The sequence below is a fragment of the Musca domestica genome, unplaced genomic scaffold (genome assembly GCF_030504385.1).
Source record: "Musca domestica strain aabys unplaced genomic scaffold, Musca_domestica.polishedcontigs.V.1.1 3, whole genome shotgun sequence".
Taxonomy (NCBI): Eukaryota; Metazoa; Arthropoda; class Insecta; order Diptera; family Muscidae; genus Musca; species Musca domestica.
In genome coordinates this window covers 15,008,866-15,023,084 of record NW_026712299.1, presented here as the reverse complement: position 1 = coordinate 15,023,084, position 14,219 = coordinate 15,008,866, and the positions used below count along the sequence as shown (strand labels likewise).

The 14,219-nt window shown below is 36.5% G+C and overlaps 1 protein-coding gene across 3 annotated transcripts in view; it reads right to left on the bottom strand.

The window, feature by feature from the left end:
* LOC101894555 (galectin-9) overlaps positions 1-13,933 on the bottom strand; it is a 37,846-nt gene extending 23,913 nt beyond the window's left edge. Inside the window, exon 1 of one of the 3 annotated variants that reach the window (XR_009342594.1) lies at positions 13,788-13,933. Coding sequence is in view for 1 of the 3 variants with exons in the window: in XM_059124785.1 (XP_058980768.1) it covers positions 3,224-3,838 (615 nt within the window). In the remaining 2 variants the exon portion in view is untranslated. Of the gene's footprint in view, positions 1-3,223; positions 4,143-13,787 lie in introns of those variants that run through there. The other 2 variants (XR_009342593.1, XM_059124785.1) reach the window with 2 other exon arrangements.
* Positions 13,934-14,219: the final 286 nt, after the last annotated feature.

The window sequence follows — 14,219 nt, the reverse complement described above, 5'->3', positions numbered from 1 at the left end:
AATTGGTAGGCTTCTTCCCCGTCCTAAACTCTAGCTACATGCGAAATTCCACGTAGATTGGTCTATAATTGCGACCTGTATAGCTACTGCAAAATCCGACATTCTTTCAGTATTTGGTCCATTTCAACCCCTAAACATTTGGCGATCATCTCAAAAAGAAATAGGGTTCTATTCTGGCCCAACCCCGACCTCCATTCCAAATTTCATGAAGATCGGGCCATAATTGCGACCTGTAGAGTGATTACAAATTAACATGGACAGACGGACAGACGGACGGACGGACATACATAGCTAGATCGACTCAGCTCGGCGAGCTAGGATGATCCATATATACTTTCCTATGTGGGAAACCAATATTTCGTGGTGTTACATAATTTTTGGCCCAATCAAACTTATAATACCCCCAACACATAGTGTTGTAGGGTATAACAAATCATTATCCAATTTCTATGTTCCCATGCTAAACACGTCATAGAATTAGTCTTTAGTAATTGTCTATTTATTTCCAATAAACCACTTAATTTTATTTGTAGGCAATTCGTGACCTAACGGCTTTCAAAAACAATTTCCAATTAAACTAATCCACTGACCTACTCTACACATGGTAATATTGTAGACGAAAAATTCTTTTTGGGGACACTGTTACTTTGATGTTTTTTTTTCACAGTAATGTAGGTTATGGCCGCTCTAGTTTTGACAGATTAACATTAATACACATTGATTCGAATGTTGGCTACCTAAATGTTAGCAACATAGCACCACACTTTGTTATTCTAATAGAGAGCTTTTGAAAGCATAAACCACAATTTCATAACAGAGTTGCCATTATTTATTTAAATGTTCGAATGTTAGTAGCAAATATTGCCCTAGACCAGTAGTGAAATTCTCTAGCTCATTATACCCTACACCACATGATGGTAAGGGTATTATGTTTTTGTGCATTTGTTTGTAACATGGAAAGGAAGCGCGAAAGATCCATTGTTACTTCTGAAGATCTTCATATAACCATTTTCTGATTCGATTTATCCGTCCGTCTGTCCATGTATTTTTGTGAACAGAATGCAGGTCGCATTTATTATTCGATTGAGATGAAATTCTCTAAGCAAGATTTGTTTGGCCAAAGGACGAACCCTGTTGAAATTGGTGGGAATCTGTTCAAATTTAGATATAACTCTCTTATACCGATTTCGGGTTAATTGTGTACCAAATGGCCAATATTAATCTAATTGACCTGAATTTTGGCACATCCGACCGAATTCAGTCTAGAAGCAAATATATCAAATTTGGTTCAAATACAGCTATAGTTCCCATGTATATGTTTCATCCGATTTATGTCCCTCACATGCGAAATATGCACTCCTTAAAGAGCACAAACATATCTCTGTCAAATCTTATCGAGACCTGATCAGATATAGCTCCCATATATATCTTTCGCATATTTAAGGTTCATTGTGCACCGAATGGTTAATATCGACACAAATGGACTGCATTTTGGTACTTTCGACGGAATTCAGTCTAAGAGCAAGTGCTTCAAATTTTGTTGGCTTGATCGAAACCCGCGTCGCAGTGGCCGGAAAATGGCTCGTGAGCTAAACATATCACAATATTCCATTCGACAAATATTGAAAAATGAGATCGGGGTGAAGCCATTGAAATTTCAAAAAGACGCAAAAGAGCTAAAGAATTGCTTCGCTTAGCCGAAAGTGGTGAACTGCCGAATTTGGTTTTCTCCGATGAGAAAACATTCATTGTTCAGCAGTTTGTAAACAAACAAAATGATCGTGCTTACTTGCCAAAGAGGCCAGCTGAAAAGGTGCACCTTCGGTTGGCCACCAGAAATCAAGCCCCGGCCACGGTGATGGTGTGCGCCGCCATAAAAGCCAATGATCGCTCTCCGCTCGTATTAATCGACCGTGGCATCGGAATGAATGCCGAATATCATCTCGAAATATTCCGAAGGGTGTATTAAAGCCTTGGGTACGCAAACATTTTGGCCGCAGACCTTAGACATTCCAAAAGGACTCAGCACCATCACACTCAGCACGCGCCACCCAAGAATGGTTACAAAATGAGGTTCCTCGCTTCATTTCCAGCATATAATGGCCACAAAAATCCCCGGATACCAATCCGTTGGACTATTGTGTCTGTAGTATTTTGGAAAGCAAGGTTGGCACCAAAAAAAGACAAAATTGTCGATCACCTCAAGCAATCGCTTCGCCGGAATTGCGGAAATACTGCAGAGCAACATTCGGCCAGCGTGTGAAGGTTTCATTCATTTCCGACATTTTTTGCTATCATTCAATAAAATTAAAAAAAAATGTAAAAATTATGGCGTTTGACTTTGTTGCAGTTTTTTTTTTTTTATCTCATCCTGTATATCGTTTCAGGGATATGAGTCAAAATATTGAAGTCACTCAATTATATAATGATATCAAAATACGGAAAAGTGAAATTCTTGAAAAACGTTGAAATTAATAGTTCTTAACTGTCGAATTTCCTACAGTTGTTTATATTTTTAACATTTAAGATTTGAGTGACTTCAATATTTTCACTCATACCCCTGAAGCGACTATGGCGACATCTGCTGATCCAATTTATGTCGATGATAATCAGTGAGAACAATCCGTTGTCTGTATATTCATTAGTCTATGCCTATAGTCTAGTTGGCATCACTGTAAACATCTGTTATTTTGTCAATGTTAACAGTGCAATGTTATTCACTTTCATTGAGAGCTTTAACAACAGCAGAATTTTTGAATTCCCAACAGCTGTACGATTAGCATCACATCAGCTGTTGTTCATGTCATCTCTGCCGAATACTAAAGTTCTACTAAATTTAGTACCACAACGAAAGTGGATGGGAAAGGAAAATGTCAAAAACATATATTATACAAGTCATATGAGGAGAGATTTGTGCAAAAATAGCAGCAACAACCTTATAATGAATGCGATAAAAACATACCAAAGAATAATAAAAACAGAGGGAAAAAGAAATAAAAAATAAGGGACACACAAGCGTAGACACTCCAACATTTTATATGAATCTCTCTGACAAAACCACCACCAATTAATGCAATGACATAAAAACAAAAACAGCAACAACAAACTTGCCGAGTATCGATTAAGTGGGAACAAAGAATGATGCCTGTCTGGCTCCCAATTTCAAAGCTGAATCTTAAGGGAATTACTTTTTGTAAACAAAACATAAAATATTCATGCTTACATCATCCTCGAAACCATCAATGATTTCAATGTCCTCCGGCTCGAAATAATTCTCACGAAAATCGGCATTCATACGTTCTCCCAGCAGAAAATCCTCGGTAGCACTGCTGGCTGCTCCCTGGGAAGATTTGATGCCAAACGAATCGATAACCTCAAAAACTTCCGATGATGCCTCTATGGCAGCAAAATCAATTCCGGCTCGTTGCATTTTTTGTATTATTCTTCGTCCTCTTGGTGTTGTGGTGGCTGTGGCACTTAAACTAATCTGGTCAACTTCGTCCAGTGGCTGTTGTTCTCCGCCTTTGTCTTCTGCTAGCTGACTTGTCACAAAATTGGCACTTTTGTATTTTATTGTTGTTGGCGTATCACTCGCCGTTGTCGTCGCCTCTTTGGCAATTTGTTTTTCACTTATCCCGTTGTTATTGGCCGCCCGATAATCACGGTAGTAGTAGTCCAAATGGAAATCACGCAAATACTGATGGTACAGCAGTAGCCGCTTTCTGTATCTCAGATACTTTAGGGTTCGCTGGTAGTCGCAATTACAACGCTGGAAGGCATGTGTAAAGACGTACAGATCGTTTAGTGCACTGCACAGGCAGTAGATTAAAGCAGCCATAGTGGTTGAATGGTGAGGTGGCGGGGAAGTTTGGGACGTAGATAAAACGGTGAAGAGAACGTATGTGCGGTTGACGGCCACACTTTCAGTTATTACGTTTTATTTTTGTTTACTTTCCTTATGTGTGACGTTTTATCAACGAGTTTGTTATCGTCTTTTTCTTCTGTTTTTTTTTCTACACTTCAATTCACAAATTATCAGCCGACATTCTCTTTTCGTTATCCGTGGTTAGTTTTGTTGTTGTTGTTGAGTAGTTTTTTTGCTGTTATCTTTCAAAGATACTGACCACTCTCATTAAAATTGTGAACTAAAAACACACAGTATCTGTTCGAAAGTAATATGAAGCATACTTTTAGGCATTTGTTGATAAGGAATGGGGAAATTATGTTTGTATTTAGTTTCCTTATATTAGGTTTGTTATTTCTTTTTGTATCCTTCCTCCATAAAGAAGAGGGTACCTTAAATTAGCCATTCCGTTTGCAAAAGCTTTTTTGGAGGCCCTTTTAAGAATATATATTTATGTTCATCATTAAGAATATATATTTATGTGATCATGAAAGAGCACATTTTATTAAAGATGGTGCTTTGAAATATTCACCCATTTTTTTTTCTTCCTATTATTAGGTGTTGAAAATTCTTTATATCGGTCCATATATAGCCGTACCTCTTAATTTTTTGTGTGTTTGAATGTTTTGGTCCCAATTTCCCGAAATAGGGAGTTCCTCAAGGAACTTCAGCTGGCATAGTGATCGTAGCGTATGCGGATGATTGTATGATCGTATGCATCGGGCCCAATGGTTGTTGACATATGTGAATGGTTGAACACTTTCTCGCGGAACTTGCCGCATAATACCACGCGAGGAATATAATAATACCCGCCACGAAATCAAGGGACACACTCTTTACCACATGGTTTGCGGAAATGAGAACACAGCTGAATGTGCTGGTCTAGGGAAATTTAATTACGACATACCGACCGAAATTTAATACGGACCACGAACTACCCCAACATTCTAGAGGTTACATTCGACAGCATGTTCAAGTCATCAGCGCAAGTCAAAGCTGTCTTTGTCAAGATTAAAAAAGTAAGGACAAGATGCTCAGCACTTGGGGTGCGGACCAGAAACTCTTGTTGACCTCTTATAACGCGATAGGTCGGTTTGTGGTCCGCTATGTGGCTCCAGTGCGCTACCCAGAATGCTGTCCTGAGAACTGCGATACTCATGAAACAATGCCTACTCATGAAAACAGTGCATCATCTACATGAGGAGGCGAAAGTCCTTTTGAAAGTCCCTTTCATCAGCATAAGCATATGCTTCCATTTCGGTATCTATTTGAGTTTTATCGTGGGAGTCATCCCAACCTTCATATGGTGAATATAATTCCCCCACCCAGACGTATCAGGAAGAACATACATGATCTAGAGAGGGAGGTCCAAAGATATAAGAGAGAACCTCTAGATTAAGAAGCCTATCAGGCAGATCTGAGTGGCATTCATATCGATGCAGTCGCAGATGCTATCAGCAATTACAGCTGAAGAACGTCTGCTGCCTAGGCAAACCAAAGTAACGCTGGCGCATTTACGTTCAGGATGGTGCAGCCGTCTCAATTCGTACTGAGCAAGAATTGACGAAGATGTGAGTGATGTCTGCCCGGGTTCTCAAAAGGTATTTTAACTCCTCACAAAAAATATGTGGTGAAAGAAATATTAAATGAAAGGTCTAGTTTCGATTCCGGATTGACTTCATAGAATCACTTTCTGAGTCGATTTATGGATGTTAGTCCGTCCGTCCGCTCATCCATGTATTTTTTTTTTTTTTTTTTGATCAAAATGCAGGTCGCATTTATTATCCGATTAAGATAAAATTTTCCAAACAATATTTGTTTGGCACAAGGACGAACCCTATTAAAATCAGAAATAATCGGTCAAAATTTAGATATAGCTTCCATATATATCTTTAACTTATTTCGGGTTAATTGTGAACCAAATGACCAATATCAGTCCTGCCTGCTTTTTGGCACATCCGACCGGATTCAGTCTAGAAGTAAGAACATTAAATTTGATCAAAATCGATTCAGATATAGTTATAGCTGCCATATATATGTTTCATTCGATTTAGGGTTTTGGGTCCCTCACATGCGTAATATGTCCTCCACAAGAATGATATTTGTTACCATATAATTCATGGAGCTCAAAAATGTCTTTGTTAAATTTTATCGAGATCGGATCAGATTTTGATATAGCTCCCATTTCAATTTTATTGTGCGCCAAATATTTAATATTCGTCCAAATAGGATGTGTTTCAGCACATCCGACTGAATCCAGCCTGGAAACAAGTACTTCAAATTTGGAGAAAACCGGTTCAGATAAAGCTATAACTCCCATTTATGTTTCATCCCTCATATGCGTAATATGCATTCCACAACAATAATCTTTGGTAGAAGATATCAGATACAGCTCAGAAATAGGTGTTTTTATCCGATTTTTTTGTGCATCAAATGGCTAATATCAGCTCAAATGAACTGAATTTTGGAATTTTCCGTGGGAATTCAGCCTAAAAGCAAAAAAATCAAATTTTGGTGAAAATCGGTTCAGATATAGCTATGGCTCCCATATATGTGTCTCATCCGATTTGCTGTTAAAGCCCCTCAAGTAATAAGCACTCCACATCAATGATCTTTGATACCGGGCATCAGATACTGCTCGAAAGTATATCTGCAAAGTATCACGTATGTTAGAAACGGAATCGCATATTTAAATTCTTCAATTTAAAAAAAATCCAAAGTAAGTGTCATGATATTTTGTCCAGATACTGTGTTACAAAACGAGTAATTTTCTTAGCTTAAGTTAAACAGATGAGAGCATATTGCATATCTTAATCTCTTGTCATTTCTCCAGCTTGCCATTGCTGTATTGCTGTGTCTGCTTGCATCTGTCAGTTTCTGTTTTGTTTTCAAAATCAGAAGACTCTCGAAATTTTTACGTTAGAGAAATGAGAGTGAGAGTAAATTTTTAAACAGCTGGTTTTTCATTCGGTTACATTGACCGAGAACAAATCAATGTTAACACAATAAAATTGTTTTGGATTTTTCACTCTTGCCATTCGTTTTTTTTTTTTTTTTTGCCAAATATCAATTTTCACATGGATGATGACATTCTGATTGTAAACTCCGTGTGTGTTTTTATTTCACCAACATTAAAATTGTTTACATCACTCTTGTTCAAAGCTATTCCCGAAATATTTTTTTAGTAGTTATTGCTCTTGTATTATTTACGATGAATATTCTCTCCGAAATTTCTTCGCTTATTTAAATTTTAATTTATAGATAGGCCAAACGACAATATTCTACCGACAAACATTTTATCCATTTGACTTTGTGCGTCTAACTAAAATAGCTTCTAACACGCTTTCAATGAAATGCTTCGGCTCTTTGATTTTTCCAATGCTTTAGCCGGCTGAAATTTATTGACACACATGCTGACGAGCGTTTTGTTTTTGTATTTGTTTTTATTGGGTCGCTCATTCGCTAGGTATGTCTGTTGTTTGTGATAGATAGAAATTCTCTTTTAGGTGCATATAGTTGCCAGATTTAGCGTTGGTAGAATGATTTTTATACCCTCCACCATAGTATGGTGGGTATATTAAGTTTGTCAGTCCTTTTGTAACAGCTCGAAATATACATTTTAGACCCCACAAAGTATATATATTCTTGATGAGCATAAAATTCTATGTCGATTTAGCGATGTCCGTCCGTCTGTGGAAATCACTCTAACTTCCGAACGAATTGAAGTAGATTGATACAATTTTACTCAAATGTATGTTATGTCTTCAGGACTTTTCAGGTGTTGAAAATGGGCCATGTAGGTCCACGTTTTGATAAAGCCCCCATATAACGGTACCTCCCGATATTCGGTATTTTGATGATTTTAGCGACATTATTCACCGGAATTCTTTCAAATTTGGTATTTGATGTTCGTAATGGATGCTACAGCCTATGACAGAAAATTGTCTGTGCCGGTCCACGTCTTCGTATAGCCCCCATATAACGGTACCTCCCGATATACGGCACTTTGTTGATTTTAGCGATATTATTCACCGGAATTCTTTCAAATTTGGAATTTGATATTCGTAATGGATGCTACAGCCTATGACAGAAAATTGTCTGTGCCGGTCCACGTCTTCGTATAGCCTCCATATAACAATACCTTCCGATATTCGATATTTTGATGATTTTAGCGACATTATTCACCGGAATTGTTTCGAATTTGATATTTGAAGTTCTTAATAGATACTACAGCATAAAACAGAAAATTGTCTGTGCAGGTTTACGTCTTCGTATAGCCCCCATATAATGGTACCTCCCGATATTCGGCACTTTGTTGATTTTAGCGACATTATTCACCGGAATTGTTTCAAATTTGTTATTTGAAGTTCGTAATGGATGCTACAGCCTATGTCAGAAAATTGTTTGTGCAGGTCCACGTCTTCGTATAGCCACCATATAACGGTACCTCCCAATATTCGGTATTTTGACGATTTTAGCGTCATTATTCACCAGAATTCTTTCAAATTACGTATTTGGAGTTCGTTATGGGAACTACAGTCTGTGACAGAAAATTGTCTATACAGGTCAAGGTCTTCATATAGACCCCATAATCAGTACCTCCCTTTATTCGGTATTTAGACGATTTTAGGTACAATACCCACCGAAATTGTTTGAGATGTCGTATTTGAAGTTCGTAATGGATGCTACGGCCTGTGACAGAAACTTGTCTATGCAGGTCCAGGTCTTCGCACAGCCTCCTCCCTATATACGATATTTTGATGATTATAGCTACATTATTCACCGTTTATTTCAAGTTTCGAATTTGAATATGGTAATGGCTTATGACAAACAATGCCTATGTAGGGCCACGTCGTATAGACCCCAATATAACGGCTATATCTTAGCTAAAATCTTAGCAGAATTTTTTAAGGATTTTATTTTTTGAAAGTTTCGAAATTCGTTCCAAATGGTGAAGGGTATTCAAAGTTCGGCCCGGCCGAAGTTATAGTTTTTTTACTTGTTTATAACCAAAACCAGGATGTTAATTAAATATCCATATTATTTTTGGGTGCTTTGTACATAGATATATTGGATATATTGATGGTTAAACTTCCTGACGGAAATTTATCGTTATGCATAGGGGCCTCTAGACCCTGCTAGACCAGATATGTAGGGGTTTTTGTAACATGTTTGTGCCCGCCACCATAAAGTGAATAATAAATTAATTTTCTAATTTCGTTTGTAACATATCCAACTATTTATCAAAATAAAGATTTTTTAAGAGATAAAACAAATCGTCCAAAAACCCCCTTTATAAATAAAATACACCCTATATAAAATCACCTATAATAAATTATCGGGTTTCCATCCAAAAAAGTTTTCACAGAGGTTTTCTTCATTCCAGAAACAATGTTTAGCCTTTAGAATATATAGAATATGTATTTTATGCAATTAAAACTTCAAGAGGTTATCGAAACGTGTGAAGCTGAAGCACGTGGATCAGTCTTGATGCGTAAGCGTGCGATAAGGCTGGGTTTTTAAAAAAATCGGACGAAAAGTTCTAAAAATTTAATAGTTTTTATCGGACAAAAATTATGTGAACGGATAGAGCTAAAAACTTGAGTTTTAGTGTGAGAATCAATTTTGGAAACTAAGTTAGGTTAAATGTGTACTAAATTTGCGAACTGTACTAAATTTGGAATAGTTGAGTTTAGGGTGAACGGATGAAGCTGAAATTATTAAATTTTTAATTGAGGTTCTTGTTGGTCATAAAGAGGGTGTCTTGGAAATGTGTACTACAAGGGCTTGAAAAATACTAAATAGTACTACACAGGATGAGATAAAAAAACTGCAATAAAGTCAAAAGCCATAAATTTTACATTTTTTTTTAAATTTTATTATATGAAAGCAAAAAATGTTGGAAATAGCATAAAATTTTAGAATAAGTTTAGATTTTTTCGAATTGGTCAACTTTGGCACGAATTATGGCCTTTAAACGGCCAATGAAACCGGCACACGCTGCCCGAATGTATTTTGGTCCATTCTGCGGTATTTTGGCCCATTCCCGGCGAAACGCTTGCTTGAGATGATCAGCACTTTGGCATTTTTTAGTGCCAACCTTGCTTTCCAAAATACTTCAGACACAATAGTCCAACGCATTGGTATCCGGAGATTTTGGTGGCCATTGTGCGCTGGAAATTAAGCGAGGAACCTCATTTTGTACACATTCTTGGGTGGCGCGTGCTGAGTTTGGTCTGCGGCCAAAATGTTTGCGTGTCCAAGGCTTTAATACACCCTCCAGAATATTTTCGCAATAATATTCGGCATTTATTCTGATGCCACGGTCGATTAATACAAGCGGAGAGCGACCATCGGCTGCTATGGCGGCCCACACCATCACCATGTCCGGCGCTTGAGTTCTGGAGGCCAACCGAAGGTGCACATTTTCACCTGATCTCTTTGACAAGTAAACACGATCATTTTGTTTGTTTACAAACTGCTGGACAACGAATGTTTTCTCATCGGAGAAAACCAAATTCGGCAGTTTACCACTTTCGGTCTATCGAAGCAGCTCTTTAGCTCTTTTGAGTCTATTTTATTTCTGTTCTGTTCTTTTTGGAATTTCAATGGCTTTACCCCGAGCTCATTTTTTAATATTTGCCGAATGGAATATTGCGATATGTTCAGCTTACGAGCCATTTGCGGCCACTGCGAAGCGGATTTCGATCAAGTCGCTTCTTTACTTTTCGAACCATTTCTGCTGATGTTGCTGGTTTTTCCGTCCACTTCCTTGACGTCAGGCTACGCCACCAGTATCACGGTAACGAGCGATGATACGAGACATAAAAGATTTACTCACATTTAAATGCTGGAGTGATCTAACTATAGCAACTTGTGGTGTTACAGGCAAATATAAAGAAATCACACTATCACGCTTGAATTCCATCACGAACGCAGTTTTTTCATTTCCCCCTGTATACCTAGTATACCCATACTATGATTACAATTTTTTAAAAACCCACAATCTACACAAAGAAAACCAAAAGATATTATTCATGTGGAATACCTCCCAGAGGTTCTCTATTGTGAATATGATATTTTCGGTAGTATAGAAATGACTCAAATTAATTTATTTATAACTCATATTTGTAGTACTACTAATCAGGGCGATAAAATGTGTCATCTGGAGTAAATTAATGAGAAACTCTTATCGTGGCCAATCGATTAATGAAAATTATTAATGCCGAGGTTTGCACTAAAACATTGTTATCAAATTTTCATATCACACATATATGTATGTATGTGACAAAGTGTTTGGTAAACATAAGGCCCAACCTCAATTATTATTATACAAGAACGGTTGCAGACAAAAGTACTACGTAATTTCTGCTGAGAGAATTTGGTCTCTCACGAAAAAAAATGAAAAAGGATAAAGGAAAATATAAACGTTACTTATTACCTGAATATCAATAAAACCATTGCAGAATGAACCCACAACCAATTTTTCTGGCCAAAACTCATTTCAACATCGAATTTCCAATTACCCTTTGTGGCATCTAACCTGCACTCCAGCATTGACCCTCATTTTAAATTTCCGAATTCTAGCTTCATCGGTCCATCACAATTCCAATTTGTACCAAATTTAGTACCATTTTGTACACATAAGTACGAAGTTCGAAAGCTTTCTACATACCCCAATCCTACACACCCACAGTAATCACAATTCCAAATTTAAGAATTTCACCCCTGTTGGTTCACCCAAATACAAATTGTACTTTATTTAGTACATTTGAGTGCATATAAGTACAAATTTCCATAACTACGTACATATCCCGATCCTACACATCGACAGTAATCCTTTTCACAAATTTTAGGATACCAGCTCTATTGGTTCATCAAAATCCAAATAGTACCATTTAGTACACTTAAGTACAAAGTTTCATAACTGCCTACTTCTACAGTCCAATAGATATCTTATTTGCAAATCTCAATATTCTAACCCTATTGGTCTCAAATTTTCAAAATTTCAAGTGTACCAAATTTAGCACCAATTAGTACACATAAGTACGAATTTGCAAAACTAGCTACACGCCTCAGTCCTAGAATGCAATAGCAGCCTTATTTCTGAATTTAAGAATTACAGCTCTATCGGTTCACTCAAATCGAAATTGTACCAAATTTAGTACTTTTCGTGAAAATATGTACAAATTTCGAAAACCACCTCAATATGCCAATCCTACCCTCCACCAGTAATGTTAATTTCAGATTTCAGGGTACCAGCTCTATTGGTTCACGGAAATCGAAATTGTACCAAATGTAGTACTATTTAATACAATTATGTACAAAATTTCATAACTGCCTAAATCATACCGTCCAATAGAAATATTATTTTCAAATTTCAGGATTCCAGTCCTATTGGTTCCCCCAAAATTTAAATTGTATCAAATTTAATACCATTTAGTACACATAAGTACGAACTTCCAAAATTACCTACATAACTATGTCACACACTTCCTAAACTACCTCCTTACATCGACCCTACCCCTCAACCTTGATTTCCATTCTAAATTTCAAGTTATTATTACCTCTAATCGTTCACACGATGCAAAACGGTACCGAATATAGTACGTTTTTGGTACATTTCGTATACGTATAGTGCAAATTTCCAAAAAAAAAACCCCCAACATTCATGCTACACTCCATCAATGACCCTCATTCCAAATTTAAAATTCTAGCTCTACTGGTTCGTCAAATACAAATACCTTTTAGTAGTTTTAATACAGATTTAGTATGTATATCCAAAAACAAAACAGCCTCTGACCCCTTTGGACCAAAAGTGACTCTCACCCTAACTTTCAAGATGCTAGATTCAGCTTTTTCGTAATATCGAATTGTGTGAAGCGCCTTAAAGTATATTAAAAATGTTCAGCATGAATGCAGAAAAATTGTGCCAAATATAGTACGTTTTAGTACTTCTCGTATACTTATAGTAAAAGTTCCCAAAAAATAAGCCGCATTCATCGTAAACTCTATCAGTGACCCTCATTTAAAATTTAAGAGTTCTATCGCTACTGATTCGTCAAATACAAACGATACCATATTTAGTACCTTTTATTACTACTCGCACAGTACTAGTACGTATTTTCAAAAACCCAGTCTTTTCTGACCCCTTCAGACCAAAAGTGTCCCTCAACCAAAATTTCAAGATTCTAGATTCAGCCTTTCCATTATAACAAATTGTATGAAGCGCCTTAAAGTATGTTATAAAAATGCTTAACATGAATGTAGAAAAAAATTTACCAAATATAGTACGTTTTTTCCATTAATGACCCCCTTTCCAAATTTACGAGTTCTAGTTTTACTGATTCGTCAAATACAAAGTGTACTTTTCGTACCGTTCTAGTATGTGTATCAAAAAAACCTAGCCTTATCTGTCACATTCGGACCAAGCGTGACCCTAAAACAAAATTTTAAGATTCTAGATTCAGCTCATTCGTAATAACAAATTGTGCGACACGCCTTAAAGTATGTTATAAAAAATGTTTAACATGAATGTGGAAAAAGTAGATTTACATATGACTCTAACATTATGTGTATACTGGCCTTTACAACATTTTTTCAGTAAGCATTTGGCAAACTCTCAGGCGCTAAAATTGATCTCCCATCACTAATTCTGAATTTTTGAATAACAATTTTTTCAAATAATTATGAAGTCAGATACACCCGTTATTTGCGTGAGTTTTTGAATAAAACTTCAGGTCTTAGCATTAAAAACTGTCCTATATTTGTTACACATTTTATTACCCAAATGCTTAGTTTTTACAAACCTCCTATTTCAGAATTCCACCTCATTCGTGTGCCCAATCAATAAAAACAATGCGGCTTTTCAATTTCCACTTACCTCCTCGGGATCGGAATCGGCTTTCCCATAAAAGTCATCATCACTGGGTAAACGATCAAAGGTTTTCTTTTTGGTACAGCAAGGCATTGTTGTTTTTTTTTTCAATTCTTTTTTCGTTTCTTCTTCTAATAGTTTATTAATTTAATTTAATTAATTGTTTTCGAATAACCCCTTCAGTAGCTTGTCTTGAACTTCACTAATTGCTTTTAATTTGCTTTGCACTCAATTGTTATTGTTAACGCAGGTAACCGATTTTGTTGTCGTCAATTTATTATTATTTATGATTTCATATTTTTTTTTCGAATTTGTATTTTAATATTCAACGAATGCACTTAATTGTTTTCAAAATTTATATTTTACTCATATCTCTGAGTTTGCCGTTTTTGTTGCTGTTGTTGTTCGAAATGGTAAATTAGTAAGAATACGAATTGT